We start from the raw sequence: 22,868 nt of genomic DNA, 5'->3' as shown, positions 1-22,868 counted from the left end.
GTGTTTTGGGCTTTTCCTGTAGGGGAAATTCGCTACTGCCTTCACCAGGTTGGGCAGCAGTGCATGCCTTTGGCTTGTACAGGGGTTAAGTTGGCAACCATACAGTCAGCAAGCCTAAAGCTGGCTGGTGTTCTCTGCAGCCCTCAGCTGCAGACAGCAGCCAGGCACAACTGACAGTCCAAATGGGAAATTTCTCAATTAATTAATCAAGGAAAATAGATACAAACCCATCCTTCTCAACCTCTTTTCTTTTTTTTTTTCTTTAAGTACTTTTATATTTTAATTCATAACTTTCAAGAAGCAGTGCGTGCTGTGTTTGAATGACCTGTACTCCTGTACACTTTCCTTTTAATATCTCGCCTCTAAAGAAGACTTTTTAGGGTTCTTTTAAAAAGACTTTTGTACTGTATTTGTTTTATCATTGCAGATAAATCTTTCTGGATTTCTCCCAAAAGCTGAGTCAGACAGTTCTTTGACAAGCCTTTCAAGTTCAGAAAGGAGTTTTGTTTTTATAAATAATCGTCCAGTTCATCAGAAGGAAATACTGAAGGTAACCTCGCCTAGTTTTTTATTCAAGGAATTGAAATGTGACTTCTTTGAGGATAGATAGACCTATGCAACCTACAGCCTTTCCCACCTAAAATAACTGTAGTATTACAGGTGAAGATACTAGCATTTGCAACAGAAATGTCTTCCACAGTCTGATGCTGCTGGTGCCTCAGTTCAGTTGCGTTTGCTGCAGTCGTTTATGACCACAGAGCTGGAGGTTATGTTTATGGCTGTTTAAAAAAATGTAATTTCAGATACTCTATGGGAGAGACCAGAATAGTGGATTCTTTCTTTGTATTAGCCTGCAGTTTTCCATGAGGGAACTTTATGTGGTTTCTTGTAAGAGAATTCTTCTGAAAGTAAAGGTTTGATTTTTGTCCACTTCTTGCTGTGGGCTTATCAAGCAAATACTTACACTTTCCCTTTGAATTTGTGTATGCATTGGATAAAAATGAAAGTGATAGTGCAGCAGCATTGGCTACAGCTAGGCATTGTGTAGGCAGAATTTGATACTCTTGGGTTTCTCACACTACTGAACCTTGCAGCACCTCGCTTGGAGCAGCCTTGCTGTCCTAATCCTTGCCCTCCCCAGAAATGAAAATCATGTTCAAGCCACAGTGTACGTGTAGGTTTTAAAGTGGAGACAATGAAGTAGTTTTCAGTTGGCAAGAAAAGCTTTGTAGGTGTAAATCATGAACTTGTGTTGGTACCTTAAGTGACATGGAGCATTTGATATGCTGGGTTCTTCCAGGACTTCAAAACTCAGCTTGAATCCCTTGACAGAGACAGCTTTTTAACCAGAGCACAGAGGCCTAGATTCAAGGTGGGGTTCACAGTACTATCATACAAAGTAAAAATACCTTGCCCTTCATTTAGGGCTTTTCTTGAAGTAGTGCAAGGGATAGTCTTCCACTGCCTTTTTTTTTTTTTTTATTTCACCACTTTTTTAAATTTTTTTTTTTTTTTTGACCAGGTGAGGTTAACAATACATCTATAAGAATACATTTTGATGGGTATGGAAAACAAGCTATAGATCACTTTTATCTCCACAAAAGGTATAGGGAAGAAGTGCTGGTGGACCCCTTATTGCTACAGTTCAGCGCCAGCTGAGGCCAGACTGTGGGAATATAAAGGTTAAAACAACTTGAAAATATTTAAACAAGTTTGAAGTTATTTAAACAATATTTAAAAAATTAAAAATTAATTCAAAAATTAAAATTTCATCTGCAGGGGCTCTTTATTTTTTAGACTTTCAATTTTTTTTTGTCTTGTTAGCATATTCTTTTCTCTAGTACGTATGTCTGTTGAAGGATCCCTAGAGAGATAATAGAGGGAAATGCAAGGATCTTTATTTGATCCTTCTAGGTAACAAGACCCGAATCTGAAACAACTAAATAATTTTGTAGTCTTTTGGAGGAGTTTTTGGGAGAATTATAGAGAAAATAGTAAGGGCAAGCAGAGTTTGAGACGAGCTGCAAATTTGTAATTGGGTTAATATATGGAAAAAATTAGTCCTGTTCTGGAAAAAGGGTAGGTCGGTGACGCTGCTTTCTCAAACAGACTTTAGTTTGGCAGAAAGAGACAGCCATGTAATAGTATTTGTGTTGATTGATGCAGTCCAGTTTGGGCATTTAATATCTTTTCTTCCAAGTGTGATCAGTACATTCATTCAGAAGGTGAAAGTTGCTACCATTAGTGTCTTGGAATTGGTTCCTTTTTTGGTTTTGTGGGTTGGTTTTTTTATTTAGCTGTGAAGACATGGAGACCGTCAATAACTGCCCTTTTGGTGATTATTCTGGCATACATGTAGACACACAAGGACCTTTTTAGCATTCTTTTAACTTAAAAAAAAAAAAAAAAAAACAACTGACAAACCAGCTATGCTTTTGTAATGTCAAATGTCAGTGTTCTCATTTCTGTTCTTTTGTGTCTTTTTTATTTTCTTTACTGACATCTCTTTATTAAATCAATTTATAGTTAATTCGACAGTACTACAGTCTGGCGATGCACAAGGACTGTTCTCGTTTATATCCTGTTTTCTTTTTGAATATTACTGTACCTGCCTCTGCTGTGGATGTGAATTTAACACCTGATAAAACTCAAGTTTTACTACATTATAAGGTAACTAAGGTTTTAATCTGGTTTTGACATGTCAGCCTTTTACTTATGTAAGCATAATAAGGGCTTCTGGGACTACTGAGATGTTTGAAGGTAAACAGTGCCACTGATTATTTTTTTTTTAATTTTTTTTTCAAGTTACATGATGCCTTGCCTTTATCTTAGGACTGTTTTGTTTGAAGTGTCTTGAACAGACTAAGTGGAGGATTATTCAAAATTAATTACCTAGTTGATTTCAAAGATCATTTTTATGCTGTCAGATATATGTGTGCATCACAATTTTTTCAGATGGCTTTATAGTGAGAAAAGCTAAAGAGAATTATGATGTGTGACCCTACATAAATCTCATTCTTAACTTCATAATTACACTAAGTAATCAGTTTTTAAATGCCATGTACTTTAAGGTGGGGATGGGGGAGGGGGGAAGTTGATTTCTGGTCAAAGCAATATTTTGCCATTATGTGTATAGATTATTGTTACTTGTCACTTAAGTTTTGGGATAATCCTGTTCATACTATCAAGACCTGAAATTTAGACCGTATATGCCCGTGTTTTAGAGGCTGTCTAGTGATAAATTTCCATAAACTCAATTTCATGTATTAGTGCTTCATCTGAAAAAGTGCCACAGAAATTAAGAAGGCTACATAGGTAAGGTGGTTATTCAGAGTGAGTGTAGGTAGTCACATGAGTATGTTAATCCTCTTACTCACTAAAAGGTTTTGTATTTGTTGATGTTAATCTTTTAAATGTACTGCCTGTTGTGTCACTTATATGAAAATTAACACAGTGTTCTCACATTTGATCTATCTTTAAACTTCCATTTGGCATTAGACAAGGGGTTGGTTTTTTTATTTTTTATTTAATTTTGTGTGGGTTTTTTTTCTTTTTCATTTTCATCATTTAGGGCAAAGCTGTCTTGGAAGCATACACCATAAAAACACCCACACAAACACACTTACATGAAACGGGATGTTGTTGGTGCATCTGTCTTGACTATATGCTTCTAACTCCCTATTAGGTGGGAATAGCTTTACCTGGTTTAAGCAGTCAGTACCCTGTTACAAAGAAAGCAGTTAATCGGTTTTGTGGTATCAGAGTAAACCAGAGAAGCAGAAAACTTATCACAAAATATTTGTGGCTAAAGGTGTCCGGTTCAAAGTCTTTTAGAGCATGTGTGAAGAAGTGAAATGCAATAATCTGTCCAAATTTGTCTGAAAAATATTCTGAATAAGATCACTTTGTTTATGGTTCTATATCTGTCAGTTACATTTTCAGGTGTGCTTTTGTGTGTGACTTTTCTGATTTTGGTGTGTGGTGGTGTGTTTTGTTTTGTTTTTTTTCTTTTCCTAGGAATCTGTCTTACTTGCTATTGAAAATGTGTTGAAATCACTGTATGGGCCGCTACCTGCTACAGTCCCCGGTGAAAGTAATAAAACAGATGTTACCTCAGAAGACATGTTTGTTTATAGAACAGAACAAACAGATGTGGTCGTTAATGAAACGGGACCATCTGGAAACGATGATCTACATGCTCGTACTTCATTCCTTTCATTCAGCAGTGATGTGCAAAACTGTCAAGCAGGAAAAAACACACAGATCTGCTTAAATCATCAGACATTTTGTGGTGATAATGCACATAGTTGCCTGGACAAAAAAGAGGTTTCTAAGAGTGATGCCTTTCCAGACAGTTCATTAAATTTATTGCATGAGGAGGAACAGAATGGACAAAATATGACTGATATTCAAAGTAACAGTGTTCCCGTGGACCCCCTGTCTAAAAAAGCTGATGAGCATCTTTTGAGTTCTGATAATGTTGACGAAACAGAAAAAAATGAGGAAGTCTTAGTCCCTAAGGACGTCCCTGAAATCTCTGCTGATAATTGGAGTATGGGAAGTGGATTTAAAAGCCATCTAGGAGAAAACCTGGAACCTGTTAAGATTTTGATTCCTGAAGTTGGAGGAGCAATTAATAAGCAAAATAAATGTACTGGTGAACAAAGCAACGATCCACAAATCTCAAATCAAAGCGTAAAGAAAAGAAATGTGATAAGTGATAAATTTGGACACGTGACAGCTTATGACTTAATTAGTAGTAGAATAATCAGGAAACCAAAGTCTGCAATCGGATTTTTCACTCAAGAATGTCGTCCAAAATTGATAACTGATAATCCAAAGACCAGCATGGAGGACATCCTGCTAAAAATTGAAGAGCAGTGGAAGAATTTGAATGAAGAGGAAAAAAAGAAGTAAGTTTTCAGACTGTCTTGCTTTTAAATCAGGTAGTTACCAATGAGTCAATAATAGTGTATTACAAGAATTGTAACTTCCCAGTTATTTATGAAAAAATAGAACAGAAAAGGAATTGTGGCTTTTCAGGATCAGCGTTGATCAGTATTTCTTGATCTGGTCAAAGCTATAAATGTACTTGGGATAAAAAAATTTCATCCATTCATTTAAAAGGAGCAGCATCAATATTGTAAGTTGTCACGTGCACTGCTGATTTGAGTTATTTTGCCACTGTGCCATGCAGCGGTTAGGTAGGGACAGTTTTGCTGAATTGTTATTTAGAGGTAACAGGCAAGAAAATGTACCATTTGAATTGTACAAACTTTTGTTTTCTAAGGGCTGCCTGTATATTGGCACTCCTGACGCACTGTGAATGAAAACCAGCATGGTCACGGATGAGGCACCATGTAGTTCCTCCAGAGCTTTTTCCAACCAAGAGTTCTTTTTTATTGCCACAAAGTGAGAATTCTTTTCAGGATCTGTAGTACTCCAACATTTGGTAAACTCCTTTCCTCTAAATTTAGTATGTACCGCAACCCAGGCTACCTCAGAATTGTATTTATAAAACCCAATCAAATGACGCTAGGAATTTCTTTTTCCCCTAAACAGCTATTCCAGTGCTGGTTCAGAGACTATAGTACAGTTTGAATTTTAATCTGTTTCAGTCAAAACCAAATCTTTTCTTAGATTACAGTCTGAATAGCTAAATTCCATATTTTCCTAAAATGAATTGCCACTGAATTTTTGAAAATTCATCTGCAAGCAAGGGAAATATTTTAGCCTAACTTGTGTCAGGGATTGGATTAGTTAAAATATTAGGTATATATTGTCCTTTAGGTGGAACTTACAGTAAAAGATGAATTAGAATAACAGATTTTGAGACATTCTAAGACAGTTCAAAAAAAAAAAAAACCCACCCAAAACACCAAACCTTCCACATTTCATTTGTAGTTTTATAAAATGTAAAAACACTGTAGGGCATCACACAAATGAGGAAGATAGAAGTAGTTCTTCAGTAGTTTTACATGTAATGATTTGAATGCATATTGTGATTTGTAGCAGAAAGTTTGGGAAATTAAATTTTGGGTAAATTTTGGTTCTGAAGAACAAACTCATTGGAAGTGTTGTGAAAATGTATTTTCTTCATGTTATGGAAGCAAGGAGAGGGAATTAATAACGCCCACTGAAAAGGAAATTATATTAGCCAAAACAGTGTAATTTTAACACTTATGAGAGATTCGATTAGGAGAATGGTAAGAAAGAGAAGCTATACCTGTTGAATTACTGGTTTTACATCTGGTTTTTTCTCAACTCTTTGAATTTGTTTGAAAATATGTGCATTGTTCTGAATACCAGCTATCTCAGAGTTTAGTAGAACCTTTCTGTCTAGCTTCTCATTCACCTAATTTAAAGTTCACTGAGCAGCCGTACATGTGAGAGGGTGGTTTGTCCATCTCTGCATTAGCAGAAATATTAATGTAATAGTAGAAATCTACTCCAATTATAGTCATGCTTTTAATGAAATGAAACAAAAGGTTCTGCCAGCTGTTTCAGAAAATTTTAATTTGCTCTGCTTTAGCTTTTGAGATTTCATGGTTGCTTTCCTGGTACAACTGTTATGTTTAAGAGTGTGCCTACAGATTAGCTTTGTATTAGTTCAGGAAGGAAACCCCTCTGGTAATGAAGTTTTCCTTATACGTAGGAACGAATGCAGTATGGTCCAGTGGATGTTGAAGTGAATGAAAAATTTGCTGCTAGTTGTATCCATACGTTTCAGCTTTGATGTACCTCTTTTCTGCTTTTAATCTTTTAAAATTGCCTCAGAAAATGGCAAATAGGAAGAGATATGCAGTCATCTTTTCCTCCAAGGCAACAATCCAGAAGAACTGTTGCATGTCTGGCAGAGAACCTAAGTCTTGCCTACCAGATACTCTGGATAAATTGGGCCACCTAGAGGTAACAACAAATGTTTATGCAACAGGGCAGCCAAAGTGTCTCAGTTCTACCAAACACACTATACCTCCAACTTCATGCAACCTTTCTTGCAAGACATCGCTTTTCCTGGGCTCTAGTCCTCCATCCTTCTGTGATAGTCAGGCATTTATGTTACAATGGGTGTGCTTGGCTTCAGGATCTCTTTTTCTCTGTATTGCTCCTCCAGCAGGTCTAAATGAGTTTAAATCCTTTTGGGGAGCAGTACAACCAACAGATGTCTCGCAGTGACATAGGATAGCCTTTTCAAAACAAGTGAGCATTTATTACTCAACCGGAATGTAAAATGTTATGGTCTTTAGGTTATAGTAGAAGAGGAAAGCTTCCATGCATGTCCATGTTGGCAGCATCGTATATCCCCCTGCTTTGCAAAGCCAGGATTTAATTTCTTGCACTCACTCTGCTCTTACTTAATACAGCTTGCGGGTGTTTCTGGTCTTAATATTTCTTTGTGTCAGGCTTAGGTAGGAGTGGAAGAAATCCCTCCAAGTGCCACAAGAATGGCAGCAGAAATTATCCTGAAGGTGCAGGAAAGGTTCAGAGCCACACACACGTTATCTTTGGGCTAAAAAATTACCTTGTCAGTGCTCTACAGTAATTCTTCATGAGTATATTTGTACACTGGGAGAAACATCATTTCAGGTAGCATGGCCTTTGCTGTCTGTTGACAGGTAGGATTGTGCACATAGACATAATTAGTGGCTCATAGTAACTTGCTCATGTGTGGTAGCTTTTTATTGCCTGATGAACTTTCCATGCATCTCATGGCTTATATGTGTGTGTATGTATTATTTGCAACTCTTTTACACTGATGCAAATATGCTTGCTTAGCAATGCCATAAAAATTCTTTTTTATTGTATTTTAATTTTTTAGTTAACATATTCTCTTTCCTTTGGATCGGGGTAATTTGGTCATTGGCCATCCATCATATCTCCACCCAGTGCCATTCATCTCCTGCCAGATATTAATCATGAAATATCTGTTGCTTGTCCTCAGCGTGTGTTCAATCACAACACTAGGTCCATATTCTCCACTTCTAGGAGACAGTGCTAGGAACTGAAACATACGCATTTCAGAAGATGACTGTGAAATGCTTATATGGGCAATTAAAAGCTGTTTTTATTTCCCCCTTCACAAAGGAAGGAAACGCAGAAGTAGAATGTAATACTCATGGTAATAGTTTGAGTTGATTTGGTTTCCTTATGTGAAGAGGCTGATGCTGACAGATACGACGTTCAGAATGGGATGCCTCTATTCACATACGAATCTATATAACGCGTATGAATCTACACAAGTGGCCATCTACAGTCGGAGTTTACTCCAAATAGTCTGAGAGACCTTATGTTAAACAGTTTTTGTTATATGCTAAATATCTCATTTGGGTTTAAGAAGCAAGGTGAAAGTGGTAAGTCGTGGGATGCATTTTTCTAGTTAAACCTAAGCTGCCTTTGAAATTAGACTTCATTCTTGTCTTCCGCTTCCCTCCATACACCCATTTTTGCAAATTTCCTTGGCTTTAGGTTTTTGTAGTTTGAGGAAAGGATCCTGAAGTCACAAAGCAGAGAAGACTCTGTTCTTGTAGTGTTGTTGATTATACTTGTCTCTATGGAAGGATTTTTGGAAAGGCAAAGGTGTTCCCTCATAGTTTGTAAACCTACTGTTTTCTTTGATTGTGAACAAATCACTGATGGTGATGCGTATGAATTTGCAAAACGATCACAATCAAAGATTGTAAGGCTGGAATCTTTCTGGTAGCCTGTAGTGACAGGCAGATTCGACTTTCTTTGGAAGTGCTTTTGTTTTGGATTACCATTGTATCACTGAAAGCTCAGTTCTCTTATAGTTAAATATTCTCCTGCATTACAATTGAGTCTGTTCAGAACAAAGTGTGTATTGATCTGGTCAAAGCTATAAATGTATTTGGGATAAAAAAAAATTCTGTTCAAGTGATTTCATCCATTCATTTGAAAAGGAGCAGATGTTTTTTATCTTAACATTTACTCCATATTTTCTAGGACGTGATTTATTGCAAGAAACTACTTAAGCTGACTTTTTTAGTTAACTAAATATTGGTACCATATGTGAATGCTAGCACATCATAATTAATTGCAAATGTTGACCCTTTTGTTGACCTTAATTTTCCAGCATGCGTACGCATAATTGAATCAAACTGTTCCAGCAAGTAGCAATAAATAAATATGACCAGCTAAAATACTTAGTTCCAATAGTTACATATGGTAGTACTACTTTTTTTAATTGAAAATTGGACTGGTTTGAATTACCTGCTAGAATTCAGAATATCAAATAAGGGCAAAAAGAGGGAATTCCTCTCTCCTTCAAAAAAGTAAGATTCGTATGTAGTAGGCAATCTATAAAAGTTTAGCTATCTTCCTGACATTTGCAAACTCATTAAGAATCCATTTAGTTTGCAGAGCTTTAGTATGTAGTAACGTTTTAACTATTTAGACAGCATTGAGGAGTAGCTTGTTACGAAGTACTTTTTAAAAAAATCTTTAAGTTTATTAGTTAGAGAATTCTGTGATAATCATCTATGCTGTATTCTCATGGTTTTTATTTGTGGTTAATTTTAGGCCATTTGAAGTGAAAAGTACTACTTCATAAGCCTCAGGCTTTATTTAATATAAAGTCATTTAGGCTCCAAACTCTTCCCTAACCACATGGACTCCCCTTGAAGTCTGTAGAGCTCTAGAAGGTTAAATGACTTTGTGAATTGGGCTGGATATGCCTGGAACAAAACTCCTTCTAAAACTAGGTATCTGCTTGTGAATTAGGATTAAACATAGTCTTTGGGACTGAGGTTAAAAGCAGCCTGCTGTAGCTCTCTGTATGAGCTCCACTCCCTTCAGTCATTCAGGTTTTGCTGGCTGTCATGATGAAGGAAAATTCCCAACTTAGCATTTTCAGAGGATAATGAAATAGGGGCACAGTCCCAGATCACCTTCCACCTGCATCATTGTGGAGAGCATATTCATTTAGCTACTTGAATGAACCATGGGAGTCATTCCTGTCTGTTGGAACGGTTACCTTGCCTTTTATTTTAGTATAGGTTTGGGTTTTTTAAATCTGATTATGTTACTAGTTTGTTTTCTCTTTTAAGTTATGAAATAAAAGCTGCTAAAGACCTGGAACGGTACAACAGAGAGGTCAAGAAAGCCTCGGGACAGACAGTGCACCGACCGACAAAGGAGGCAGAAAAACAGAAGCCCAAGCTGAAGGTGTCCCCATCTGACCAGCAGAAGCTTGACAAGATATTTAATGCTCAAACTGAAAAGAAGAGGAAACCTGAACAGCCTACAAAAATTGTGACGGTGCCTTTTTCTCTGAGTTCCTGTAGACATCAGCTTCAGAGACATGAAAAAAATGATCCAGATGAACACAAGCTTTTTCTGATCCGTCGTCAGAGTTGTCCTGATGTCTGGATATTTGCTACTGAAAAAAAGCTTATGTTGCTGAATCCATATAGATTGGAAGAAGCTCTTCTACATAAAAGATTACTGATGAATCATAAGCTTCCAGTAGAGAAACTGGACAAGCCAATTGTGTTAATGGACAGGTGTAGTACAATTGAGCAAAAATTTGTACATTATTTCAAGTATCATTTGATAATTATTTACAGAAAACTCTGGTGAGGCCCTGTTTGCTAATTCTCTGATTATTTGTACATTCGTTTATCTGTAAGAACAGAATTTTATGTTTTGTGTAGTTTTACCTTATAGTAATGAGCAGGCCTGGTCGTACTGCAGTTGAAAATAAGTATGAATTTTGACCAGTTGCATTGATAATGCAGTGAAGGCAAATTTCCTGCCCCAGAGGATAATTAAACGCTCCACGTTTTCACAACTACCTACCTTTCCCCCATGGATTATGTAGTTGTTATTATATGCCTAAATTTGGTGACTCTCAGATACATGAATAGCTGCTATTTTGTTTCTTTAAACAAATCACTTTTTCAGAGTACTTCTAAAAATCCTGATCACTTTTCATCACTTAACTACTTTTGTCAGTATTTTTCTCACAGATTTAATTTTCAAATTAAGGATTTTGGCTTTTAACCCTTGGGGGATATTTTTTTTTTTCCAGTCTTCTTGGTGGATCTCACTATATGGCTGCTCTTTATAAAATGCAGAAGGATTACCAGAGTTTCAATGGATCACGGTATTTGTCAGATCCAAGGCTTGTAGCAAATGGATTCCAGATAAAAGTGATAGAAGGTAAGATGGTTTTAAAATCTTTTCATCATATTGGATTTTGTTTCTTCTGATTCAATGATTTAAATGATTGTTACTGTAGGTCGTGTTATTCTACATCACTTTATCATTTAAATCACTAACATCCTGCTTTCCTTAACATTGAGATTTTATTCTTTGGCAAAGAACAACACTGAATAATGGAAACTGATAGCTGGATGGAAAACTTTAATAGTATTTCAAAGAATGCTCTGAAATCCACATATTCCTGACTTTGATCTTTTTGTTCTTTTCTCAAAATGCTGGGTGTCGATATCCTTAATTGCCGTTCTGACAGAATCCAGATTAAAAATCCAGATTAAACTTCCTTAGTCTTGTCAGCTTCTTCTAAGGTGATACTTACATAAACTTCTTACATAAACTTCTGCAAGTATGTGCTTTAGCTGACTAGTCCTCTGCTGTTGAGCAGTTGAGGAGGTCCAGTAAGGAGCTGGATCTGGTTATGGACTTACTGTCATATCAGGGTTGTAACATAGAGCCCAAAGGGTGACAGGATCACCATCACACCTTTTGACAGAGTTCAGTCTGAACTTTTTTTGAGACAGCTTACTTTTCAATGCCTCTGTGTTGATCACAGAACAAATCTGTTTCATAGAAGATCCTTTTACCTTAGCAAGAGAGATGAAATGTTTATGTATTTTTCTGAAGAGTGATTCATAGGGATGCTGTTGGAAACCCAGGGGCAACCCACCGAGGGTCAGTTCTGCAGAGCAGGACTTCTCTAGCAGAATTCCAAGAAAAGCAAACGTCTTTGGGGGTAGTACCTAGCTGACAGCTCAGAGAAAAGATTCACTATAAGAGCTGTTAGAAATGCTATAGCTTCATGTGTTACAGATCCCCACATATGTACAGTGATGACAGATCTACTGTAACATATGGGATCTTTTAAGGGTAGGTACAAAAAAAGGGATGTAGAGCAACTCCTTCACTCAGAGGCTGGCTCCTGGGAAGACCAGAGCCTAAGCTGTTTTCTTTACTGAATCATGCACAGCAAAAACAAGGAAACTTCTTTCTGACTGGCTAAATTCCTAGATGAATAGCAGAAACTTTGTAGAAGAGTTGTTCATGGTGATAATCGTAGATTGTATGACTGGGGGAATAAAGTGCCTATTGTAAGAGGCAGCTCTTAAAAGGCTTATTCAGTCCAGCAAATCAAAAGCTGAGGAGGTCTATGATATGTCTCTAGACAAATATGGGAGAAAGGGATTGTTGCTTAGCCTTTTGCTCACATACTCTTCCTCTCCGCCCCCCCCCATCTCCTGATACCCTGAGTTTGCTCAAAATCTAGTTAATGTAAATTGGATGTGAATAAATTGAACATGAAAATTTAAAGGTAGTTTCTAGGCAACAATGGAAGAGAGTAATTGACAGGCCTTGTAGTGCTGGAGACGGGAAACTAGTTTTGAGGTAGCTTGATTAGTTTAAGAGCAGAATTGTACGATATAACAGCAAGGGACTCGACACAGTAACCGGGAAATAGTAACCTAAACCTAACCTGTGTTACTAAGTCTGTAAAATAAGGAAATGAAACCTTGTGAGGAAACTGTTCTCATTTGGTTTACAGTTAGGGAAAGTAAAAGTGCTTTATATGCAATATAAAGGTCGACACACCGTAGTTGTGGACTTGATCAGTACCGTACGGCTAGTTCATATGACGAATGGGAATCTAATTCAGTTCTTTGTCCCAGTCTTAGATTTTAACTACTTGAATGAAACCGTAATAACATCTGAGGCTTGTCAGTCATGTTTACAAGCTTCTGCTGATGACATTATAGCAGTTACAGCCTCTGTTATTAAAAGAGCATACCATTGCAGATGAAGCTACCAGCAAACAAATGGAATTTCTCCCAGCTTTTTTTCCAACTGACTCAAGGATTTTTACTTAATACTTCATCAGTCCCTCTTTTTTCTTTTTTTCTTAAAACTTATCCCTGAAATAGGCTATATTCTACAAATACTTACTAGAGCTGATTTTTAGAAACACAGATATTGGTTATTAACACTCCTTACGTGCCCTTCTCTGGGAATTTCACTATGCAGTTTGAAGTTCTTTAATTTATAGATTCCTGTTGTATAATCTTTACAGAAAGTGACCTGCAGACCGAGAGTGATTTTTTTTCCCACTTATACCTGAGTCTGCTGTAGGATTTCTCAACTTTGAGAGAACAAGTTTGTCTCATAAAACAGTCTTCACTATCCTTATAGAAGCATTTTTTTTTTGTTTGCTGTCTGAATTTAGTGTAGAAATAGAAAAATAGAAAAAATTCTATTTTTGTGGGTTTTTTGAAACTCAGAGGCAGCTTGAAAGGAAAGGCATTCCGATATTGTTGAACTAGAAGTTGCCTCAGAAAAGTTTAATTTCTTCAGGATATATTGTTATTTTACTGGGACAGGGGTTGCCACTTTGCGTGGTGGATGATAAAGTCATAGCTTGCTGTCGAGAGAGGTGTCCAGAATTCAAATGTGCACTTAAACCCACAGTAGCTGGAGAGTTTCACCTTAGCAGCATCCATAGGAGCACCCATGAACCCCATTCTCTGTGCAACTGCCTTTGTAACTCCTTTTTTTCCCCAACTTTTTGGGTGAATTGGATCAGTCCTAGTATTTGTTGTTTCTCAACTATCAACTCTTTCTTGCTGTCAAGGTTCATTAGAAGGTCTGTGCTTTCCTTTGGGATTTCAACCCCGACATGGTCATACTAGGTGGCCCTTTCTGACTGCTGGTTGATTTCTTATTAATACTAGTTATTTCTTATATTCTAGTTATTCTAGTTATACTAGTTATTTCTTATATTTCTTATTAATACTAGTGTATGGCTTCCTTTTTCATACTGGGATTAGGACTTTTATATTCTGTGGTAGAAAATTTCCTTTTTCTGACAGAGATATCCTCTTCTGTGTCACAAGCAAAGGTTCCATTTCTTTAGCTTTGAATTTGAATGTGAAAGTGTTATTTCTGGTAATTTCTTCTTGCAAAATAACAAGCCTTTCTCTTGATCCATGTGGGTAAGTCTGTGATGGCAACAGTAGCCCTAAGATACTTTCCAAAACAAGAAGAACAGAAACTTGGCTTCTACAATTCATTTGGCAGTTTTGGTCACAAAAGAGTCTTTCCTTGACCCATGGTGATCTCTGAAGAGGACTGTCAGTCTAGTAGGTTGCATTGATTATTTGTTTAAATCTCCACACACGTTCTGCCAAAAGAGAAGAGAAGGACCCTGAGTATTACTGCCTATCATCATATATTAAGTCTGCTCGTAACACTCAGATATTTGGAACACGAAACCTTGTGCTTTGGATGTTGAGCACCTCGCTAGGACTGTTTCCTAGGTCAGTGTAACAACTTCAATATAGGACCATGGAATCATTCCTTATTTCCTCTTTGTGTGGGGGGTGTTTTATAGGACTGTTTATTTAATAACAAGAAAATCTGAACAGCTGCCTTAATCTGGAAGGTGACTTTGGTACTTCCCTTGTTGCGTTGGTCTTGCATCTCAACTGGTCTTTGTTAAAGTTGCTTCTTGCACTTTAAATTCCTACATTTTGGCAACTTACGGCATTGAGGAACTTTAGATATAAGGATTTTGATAGTTTCCTATTTAAAAAAACCACATGCTACATAGTATTGATTTTTCCTTATTTGGATGACTTTTCTGTAAGGGACAACTTCTCTTATAGGATAAAAAATAATAATTCATTAGTCTTGAACTAAATTTGGCAGATTTGGGGATTAATACTCAGAAATTGAATCTTACTCCCTCCCAGTGCTTGGAATTTGCAGAAATACAACTATACTCTTTAATGGCCAAGACCTTTTAGTTAGTGGGGTGGCTTTGAACTTTAGTTACTCTAATAACGTACCAGTAGCCTTTCTCACAGGCATAGTCCAGAGTTGCCTTACTCTGAACCCCGTGGCACTGTGTGACACTAGATGCACAAGCAGACAGAAATTCACCTGTGTCTGGAAGATTGGGCTGTCTTCCCAGTATTCAGTTGCAAATTATGATATCTGTCCTAACTCATGTCTTCCATTCTCTTTGTCTCGGCAGGTGCTAATCAACGTCTGTACAGTAATGCCATTTTTGTTCCCCTTCTCATTCTCCTCCCTCTTGTGCTCTGCTTGCTTAGTTGCGGACACTTCTCTTTCTGACTCAGGAGCCCATTCTGCTGATTCTGATGCATTTCTGACCCCACAGACAGCACTGAGATCCCACTCGACCTCAGCTTGAGCACTGCCAATGCTGTTAGTTGATCAGTGGTCCAGGCAGTTTTAACTTCAGAATTTTGTGCCTTCTGTTTGGAAACCCAGAACCATGCCCCTATTACCAGATCTTCTGCCACTGTGCATGGGCAGCTCTTACCATCTTACAGTTGGGATGTTGAACTGCTCTTGGAGTTAGAATTAGGCTGGATTTTTTCAATCAGAAATGGTCTTTTGATCTTTCTTAATAACAGAAAGCTATCAACTATTTATTTATTAGATTTATTTGCTTAAGTGATTACATTTTCTATTATGTCAGCCTTCTATTTCCCAGATGTTTTTCTTGGACTCTTCCTAGTAGGTTTTTGAAAGGTCTGATTAGGCCTTTTCTTCTTAACAAGGGCTCAGTTCCACATGGGGTTTCATTCTTGTTCTGTCATTTTGGTGGGAAAACTTCTGGCAATGTTTTCGTTTTTCACAAATGCAGCCTTTGGATAATTATTTTTACAAGACTCCAAGAGTTTCAGGCCTTACTTGCCTATTGTTTCCTTTGAGCATAAATCTGTCCTTTGAATGCTCTCTTGTTTTAAGACAGGAATGTAGTTTACCTTTGTTCCATATTGTTCAAAGACTCCGCATAATCGCAGCCAAAGTTGTTGCAAGTATCCTAGGTGTTAGACATGCCCTATCTTCTTGTTTTGGTAGACTAAGATCTTTTGTAATGTCTCCTTGTTTCTCTTCGTGTTGACTGCTCAGCAGTCTAAGGAGTTTTCAACTAGATTTTCTCTGGATAGCTGACAGTGAAAAACATGTTGTGAAATAGCTCAGAAACAGCTTTTTGCTGTGAGTATGTCAGGCAAAATCAATGGTTTCTTTGTGGAACGTGCCAGTTGTGATTTGCAAAGCTGTGACGCTGAGCTTCAGTCCGTCTTCCACTGCCCTCCCGCCCCCTCATGTTCTGGCCTTACTGAGGCTTCAAGTGATGCTACCTTTGGGAGAGCAGTCTGTTTGCTTTTACTTAACTTGGTATTCTGGGGGTCTGCCAGGCATTTGGTTGCTGGGTATAGCTTGCAATGACCCTTACGTACAGAGAAACATTTCAAAAAGATAGATGGATTGCTTTCCATCCAGTCCTTCATAAGATGTATTTGTTATATGTGCCTCCACAGCACATCTGTGTGCTTCCCTCGGTAAAAGTCTAGGAGAGAGATGTGAATTCTTAGATAGCAAGGAACACGTCTTACCTGGTTTTGTAACAATGGGGGGCCTTGAGCCATGTTCCAAGGCAGGCTTTTAGGGTAGAGTTGTCTGCTTGATAGAATACGTGTACCCAACATGTGTATATCCAAAAAATGTGCTTATAAGGCCTCAAAGAGCAATAATAGGTAAATAAACTGTCTTCCTTGGTAATATAAGCTGCCTCAGCTCTTGTAACCGACCAGTGGAAAATCATGCTGCTGCTTAATTTCACTTTGATTTTGACCATCGACTGAAAGATGGATAGTCTTAATCGTGTCACCTAATCTAGGTGGCAGCTGGAAGAGAAGAGTTTTTCCTGGCCATCAGGAAGGAATTATCCAAAGATGATTGTGAATACTTTGTTTGGAAAGAGAAAGGGGAAATTTGTAGCAATGAGAAATCCACATTTTTAGTCAATTGAAAGCTAGTTTATTTGTTCACGGAAATATTTTCCTTGGACGTTCCAAAGCATTTCATAGAAACTACCATGGAAACTGCTTGGAGACTGCTGTTTGAATACTCAAAAATCTTAATGTACATTTTATCAAAAATTTACAAGTACACTGAGGCTCAAATGTCTGCTTATGTCATCAAATGTTGCCAATATCAGAATTCCTGCAAAGACTTGCAGATAAATGTGTGTTAATCAGGATGCAGTGGGCTACTTTTCAGTCTAAAGAATGTAAGCACAAAAGATGAACGACACAAACAGAAGTACCAAAGAAGAAAACCTCTTATCTAGGATTTGCATTGTTTGTTCTTATGTTAGACTCTTTAAAGCCCCCTTTGACTTTCAAATTAATGAGCAATATGGTGAAATCAAATCTGGCTGTCAGAATTGCAGATAGTAAAATTCCTACTGGTAAAACTGAAGAGTTACTGAGCATTCTTTCAGTATATCAATAGAAAAAGGAAGACTAGGGAAAATGTAGGCCCACTGATGAATGAGGTGGGTGCCCTAGTGGTGGGAGACACAGAGAAGACATAAGGCGTAGTTACTGAATGCCGCCCTTGCTTAGGTCTTCCTTGCTAAAGCTGTCCCTCATGAATCCCAGACCCTGGAGACAAGGGGGAAGGTCTGGAGAGAGGAAGATTTTCCCTCTGTAGGGGAGGACTGAGTTAGAGACCACTCGGCCAGACTGGACGTCCATAAGTCCATGGGCCCAGATGGATGCACCCACGAGTGCTGAGAGAACGAGATGTTCTCTCATCATGCTGGGAACGAGAACCCAGATATTATTGCTGGGCCACTCTCTATCATCTTCAAAAAGTCATGGAGAACAGAAGTACCTGAGGGCTGGAGGAAGGCAAATATCGCTCCAGTCTTCAAAAAGAGCAAGATGGAGGACCTGGGAAACTATAGGCCAGTTAGTCTCACCTCTGTCCCTAGGAAGGTAATGGAGCAATTTGTTCTGGATGTCATCTCCAAACACGTTGAAGAACAGGAAGTTATTGGAAGCAGTCAGCATGGATTTACCAAGGGTAAGTCGTGCTTGACCAATCTGATAGCCTTCTACGATGTTATAACTGGATGGCTGGATGAGGGGAGAGCAGCAGATGTCATTTACCTTGACTTTGGCAAGGCTTTTGACACTGTCTCCCATAACATCCTCATTAGGAAACTAAGGAAGTGTGGGCTAGACAAGAGGACAGTGAGGTGGACTGAGACCTGGTTGTGTGACAGGACTCGGAGGGTTGTAATTAATGGAGCAGGGTCGAGTTGGAGGCCTGTAGCAGCGGTGTCCCCCAGGGGTCAATACTTGGTCCAGTTTTGTTCAACATATTTTATCAATGACCTGGACGAGGGAACAGAGCGTATCCTCAGCAAGTTTGCTCATGATACCAAACTGGGAGGGCTGGCTGACACTCCAGAGGACTGTGCTGCCATCCAGCGTGACCTGGACAGGCTGGAGAGCTGGGCAGAGAAGAACCTAAGGAGGTTCAATAAAGGCAAGTGTAGGGTCCTGCACCTGGGGAGGAAGAACCCCAGGCACCAATATAGGTTAGGGATGGACCTGTTGGAAAGCACTACTGAGGAGAAGGATCTGGGGGTCCTGGTAGATAGTAAACTATCCATGAGCCAGCAATGTGCCCTTGTCGCCAAGAGGGCCAGTGGAATCCTGGGCTGCATAGAGAAGAGTGTGGCCAGTAGGTCAAAGGAGGTCATTCTCCCCCTCTACTCTGCACTGGTGAGGCCACAACTGGAATACTGAGTCCAGTTCTGGGCTCTCCAGTTCAAGAGAGACAGGGAACTACTGGAGAGAGTCCAGCATAGGGCAACAAAGATGATTAAGGGATTGGAGCATCTCCCTTATGAGGAAAGGCTGAGAGAGCTGGGACTCTTTAGCCTGGAGAAGAGAAGGTTGAGGGGAGACCTTATTAATGCTTATAAGTATCTAAAGGGTGGGTTGAGAGAGGATGGAGCCGGACTCTTTTCAGTGGTTCCCAGTGACAGGACAAGGGGCAACGGGCACAAGCTGGAACACAGGAAGTTCCACTCGAATATGAGGAAGAACTTCTTTACTGTGAGGGTGACAGAGCCCTGGAACAGGCTGCCCAGGGAGGTTGTGGAGTCCCCTTCTCTGGAGATTTTCAAGACACACCAGGATGCAGTCCCGAGTACTGTGCTCTAGGCAATCCTGCTTCAGCAGGGGAGTTGGACTAGGTGATCTCTAGAGGTCCCTTCCAACTCTAACAATTCCGTGATTCTGTGATTAGCAGTCTCATTAGCAAGTATGTATCATTGGGTTATTGGATTTTAAAAAAAAAAAGTTTTGCAAATCCAGAACCTCATTGTCATCCAATTTTAAGAAAAAATACTAGAAATACAAGTTTTTTTTAAACTGAAAATCAGACGGGTGGTTTTTTGATTTGGGTTGGGTTTTTTTCAGTTGTTAAACTGAAAAAAAACCACTTAAAACTTACCAACGTTTTCTGTACTGTCTTTGGTAGCATATAGAGAGGCAATTATTGAAAGGTTGTCAGATAGACTAAGTTCCCATTTTAGAGAGAAAGCAGCATAATCAAATGGTCTGGAACAGTTTCTCAAATCTAGTCATTCATTAAAGCAAAATTGGGATAAAAAGGAAGAGAAAAGAGCTTAAGGAGATTAAAACCAGACTTTATCTTTTGTTCCTGTCTCTTACTGGCAGACTTTCCCATGGGGAAATAAAATACTGGCATAGTACATCATCTTATCTCACCTTTAATAACTGGCGAACTTTCATATAGTTCAACATTTTGCTTTAAGCTGAATCTGATCACAGGCTTACAGCAGTACATAAAAAAATGTCTGTTTTTGCTGGCCACAATTAGGGAAAGACATCTTGAAAAAGAGAAGGAAGATAATGCTGGAAATAAAATTTTAAACTTAAAGCAGTGTTGAATATGTAGCTGGAAGGGAGGTTATGTGATTTTTTGGGGGGCGGGGAGGTGGTTTGCTTCCTACATCAAATTCCCGCTCTTGTCAAAGTATCTCTGGCCATGAAGTTTAAAAAGGCCCAAGAGCGTTATTTACCTGGTGACACACCGTATTACAAAAATTTTCAACGTGCACAGTTCTCCTGTTCATCTATGCTCTTATTTAATGACTGTAAAATAAACAGTGCCTGGTCATGAGTAACAGTCTCATTCTACTAGTTAATGAAAGTACATTGTGGTGACTTATATTGCATATATATTTTCTCTTACTTCTGAAATCTTTCACATTGTTGTTTGAATTAGGAACTTGAAGGATCCCTTCTAACAGTTTGTTAATTTAATCCACTTTGTAGCAATCTATTTGTTTCCAGCTTTTTTGACTTTGCAAAAACTCAAAAAATATTCGTGGAGCAGGCTGAATTTAATTTATCCTACCTGGTGTCATTAGACAAGGCTGGGTTTATTTTCATTATGAAGTGTATTCTTCCATGCTCTCCCTGTGAAGCTCTTTACTTCATAGACTTGTAGTGGAGGGAAAGGGAGGGTGGCCATGCAGGCTGGGTTGAGAATTCTGTGCACCCAACATGAATGAGAGGAGGAGGACTGAAGGACTGCATGAGGATCGATATGTGAGCCTGACCCCTGGAGAACTTGCTTCTGACTGGGAGTGGAAGTTAGCTGTACAGTAGCAGTTTCATTAAATTTTTTTGCAAGTAGTGTGAATAAGAAGTGAAATCTCTTATATCTCAAAGATTGACTAGATATTTTGTTGGGAAGGTTGTTTAAATGTTTTACCCATCATTCATATTCGGAGTGGTACCTGTTGTAGCAGTGGTACCACATGAAGGATAGTATGGAGTCTGTCTTGGAGCCTTAAGTTATATGGGCTTGAGTGCTTCCTCTGCTGTGTCAGGAGAAAAAACTGCTTTTTATTTCAGTAGAAGCTGAATTTGTTATGATAACATTTGAACTCTACAGAGGTTTAAACCAATTACATAGGAAATATGTAATTGTTTTAATTTTATTCAAACTAAATTGTATTTTATTACTAGCTTCTACTTTAATTTCATACATGTTTAATTAAAGCCATGCTCAAGACTGGGAATGCTGCAAGAGATTTTAAGCATTTAAACAATGCCAGCTAGGATTTGAATTAAAATAAGGTGAGACATGTGATGTGAATAGGCACATGTCATCATAATAAAACTTTGAACAAATAAATGTTTTTCACTCCTAGGGAGGAGCAAAAAAAGTTTCCTAATTTTATTGAATTTGCGAGACTAATTTACTAAGTGATTTTTTACGTCAAATTTTCTCTGAATTGCTTCAGAATAGAAATCAAAGCAGTGTATAAATTACTGTTTTGTTTTGCATTTTCAGGTGCTTCAGCTACCGAAAGTCATCTGGAAATAGAAGGGATGGCAAATTGTCTGCAATATTATGGTATTTCTGATTTGAAAGAAATTCTGAATGCAGTGGTTCATGGAAATGCAAAGGAAGTATATGAATGTAGGCCTATCAAAGTGATAAATTACTTGGAGGTAAGACAGAAGTTTGCTTTTAGGTATTGGCCAGCTAAGCTTATAACAAATCTTTCTTCAGCTTTCTGTTTTAATTAATGTAGCTCTGTTATAAACAAAACTTACTGTTCACTACAGAAGAGAAGAATACCATATCCTCTCTGAGGTGTATGGGTTCTGCATTGCTTATCAAAATGCTTCCATCAGGCATATTCAAAATGAGTCATCCAACGTGATATCATACGTGCTGAAAGCTGATGTTCTTAAAGTATTTTTACATAGGCAGTTTTTAGACTAGAAAGGCATTTCTGCGTGTTAGAATACAGAACTGCCATAAAATTGCTTTACAAAGTCTAGAAGGCAGTTGAATCCAGAACAGTCATCAAGATTTAACTCCCTTTATAAATAAACTTATGAAGAAGTTATAAAATTATTTAGGGTAGTAGTTTATGAAAAGGAGGCATTAACTGAAGCTTAATTGTCATGTAAGCCTCAATGAGATGTACATCCTGAACATCACAAAGTGCACCATTTCCACTTAAAGAATAAAAATCCTATGATTCATTCAAAGAAAGGGCAGAAATAGACAAATGGGGAAAATTTTTTTCCAGAAAAGCAAGCTGTCACTGGAATTAAGATGTTGAAGTGAAAAATGGAGTCTCACATTCGGTATGCCCCATATGCCTCTGCAAATGCTTGTATTTAGTTAACATCAATAACTTCTACAGTTGAAGGAAGCAGAGTCTGATAACCAATGGAGTCTTGTGAGTCCACTCTATTCAGTGCAGTAGTGACTAAGTTCTGCAGTGCACTGCCAGAGAGCAAACCATGTGTTCTTCACAAGCAGCCAGCGTTATTAGTTGCCAGAAATCGGGTACTTGAGTAAAAGACTCTTTAATCTGTTTTCTTACAGAAGTTATTGTGCAGCATTTGGAACTGGAATGACTCTTGTTAATATTTGATATGCAAATAGATAAAATCGTCCATCCAGAGACAATAATGGGTGTGAAGTTTCAGAAACAACTAATATATGCGGTACTAGTTAAAGCTGGAGTAACTAAAAGTAGTAGTTTTCTATCACTTTTTTTCTAGATGTTTCACTAATGCTATCTTTAATCTCAGTTCTTAAGATCTGTATTCAGAAAGGTTACCAAAAGATATGTCAAATCTCTTCTTACTTAAGCATTTGCTAACATGCTTTCCTGAATTGGGCTACTTCAAAGTGGGACCTAGGCATTTACACAGGATACGTGGTTTATCTTTTAAACATTTATT

The 22,868-nt window shown here is 38.1% G+C and overlaps 1 protein-coding gene across 7 annotated transcripts in view; it reads left to right on the top strand.

Moving 5' to 3' along the window:
• PMS1 (PMS1 homolog 1, mismatch repair system component) overlaps window positions 1-22,868 on the top strand; it is a 51,476-nt gene that overhangs the window by 26,039 nt on the left and 2,569 nt on the right. For 5 of the 7 annotated variants that reach the window (XM_074146061.1, XM_074146059.1, XM_074146064.1 and 2 more), the window contains 6 exons: window positions 428-550; window positions 2,527-2,670; window positions 4,018-4,913; window positions 10,065-10,520; window positions 11,048-11,178; window positions 21,454-21,614. In XM_074146061.1, coding sequence (XP_074002162.1) covers window positions 428-550; window positions 2,527-2,670; window positions 4,018-4,913; window positions 10,065-10,520; window positions 11,048-11,178; window positions 21,454-21,614 — 1,911 coding nt within the window. The remainder of the gene's footprint in view (window positions 1-427; window positions 551-2,526; window positions 2,671-4,017; window positions 4,914-10,064; window positions 10,521-11,047; window positions 11,179-21,453; window positions 21,615-22,868) is intronic. The other 2 variants (XM_074146060.1, XM_074146065.1) reach the window with 2 other exon arrangements.

This window comes from Numenius arquata, chromosome 3 (assembly GCF_964106895.1).
Source record: "Numenius arquata chromosome 3, bNumArq3.hap1.1, whole genome shotgun sequence".
NCBI lineage: Eukaryota > Metazoa > Chordata > Aves > Charadriiformes > Scolopacidae > Numenius > Numenius arquata.
The sequence above is the reverse complement of the archived record's forward strand: the minus strand, read 5'-3'. Positions and strand labels throughout refer to the sequence as shown.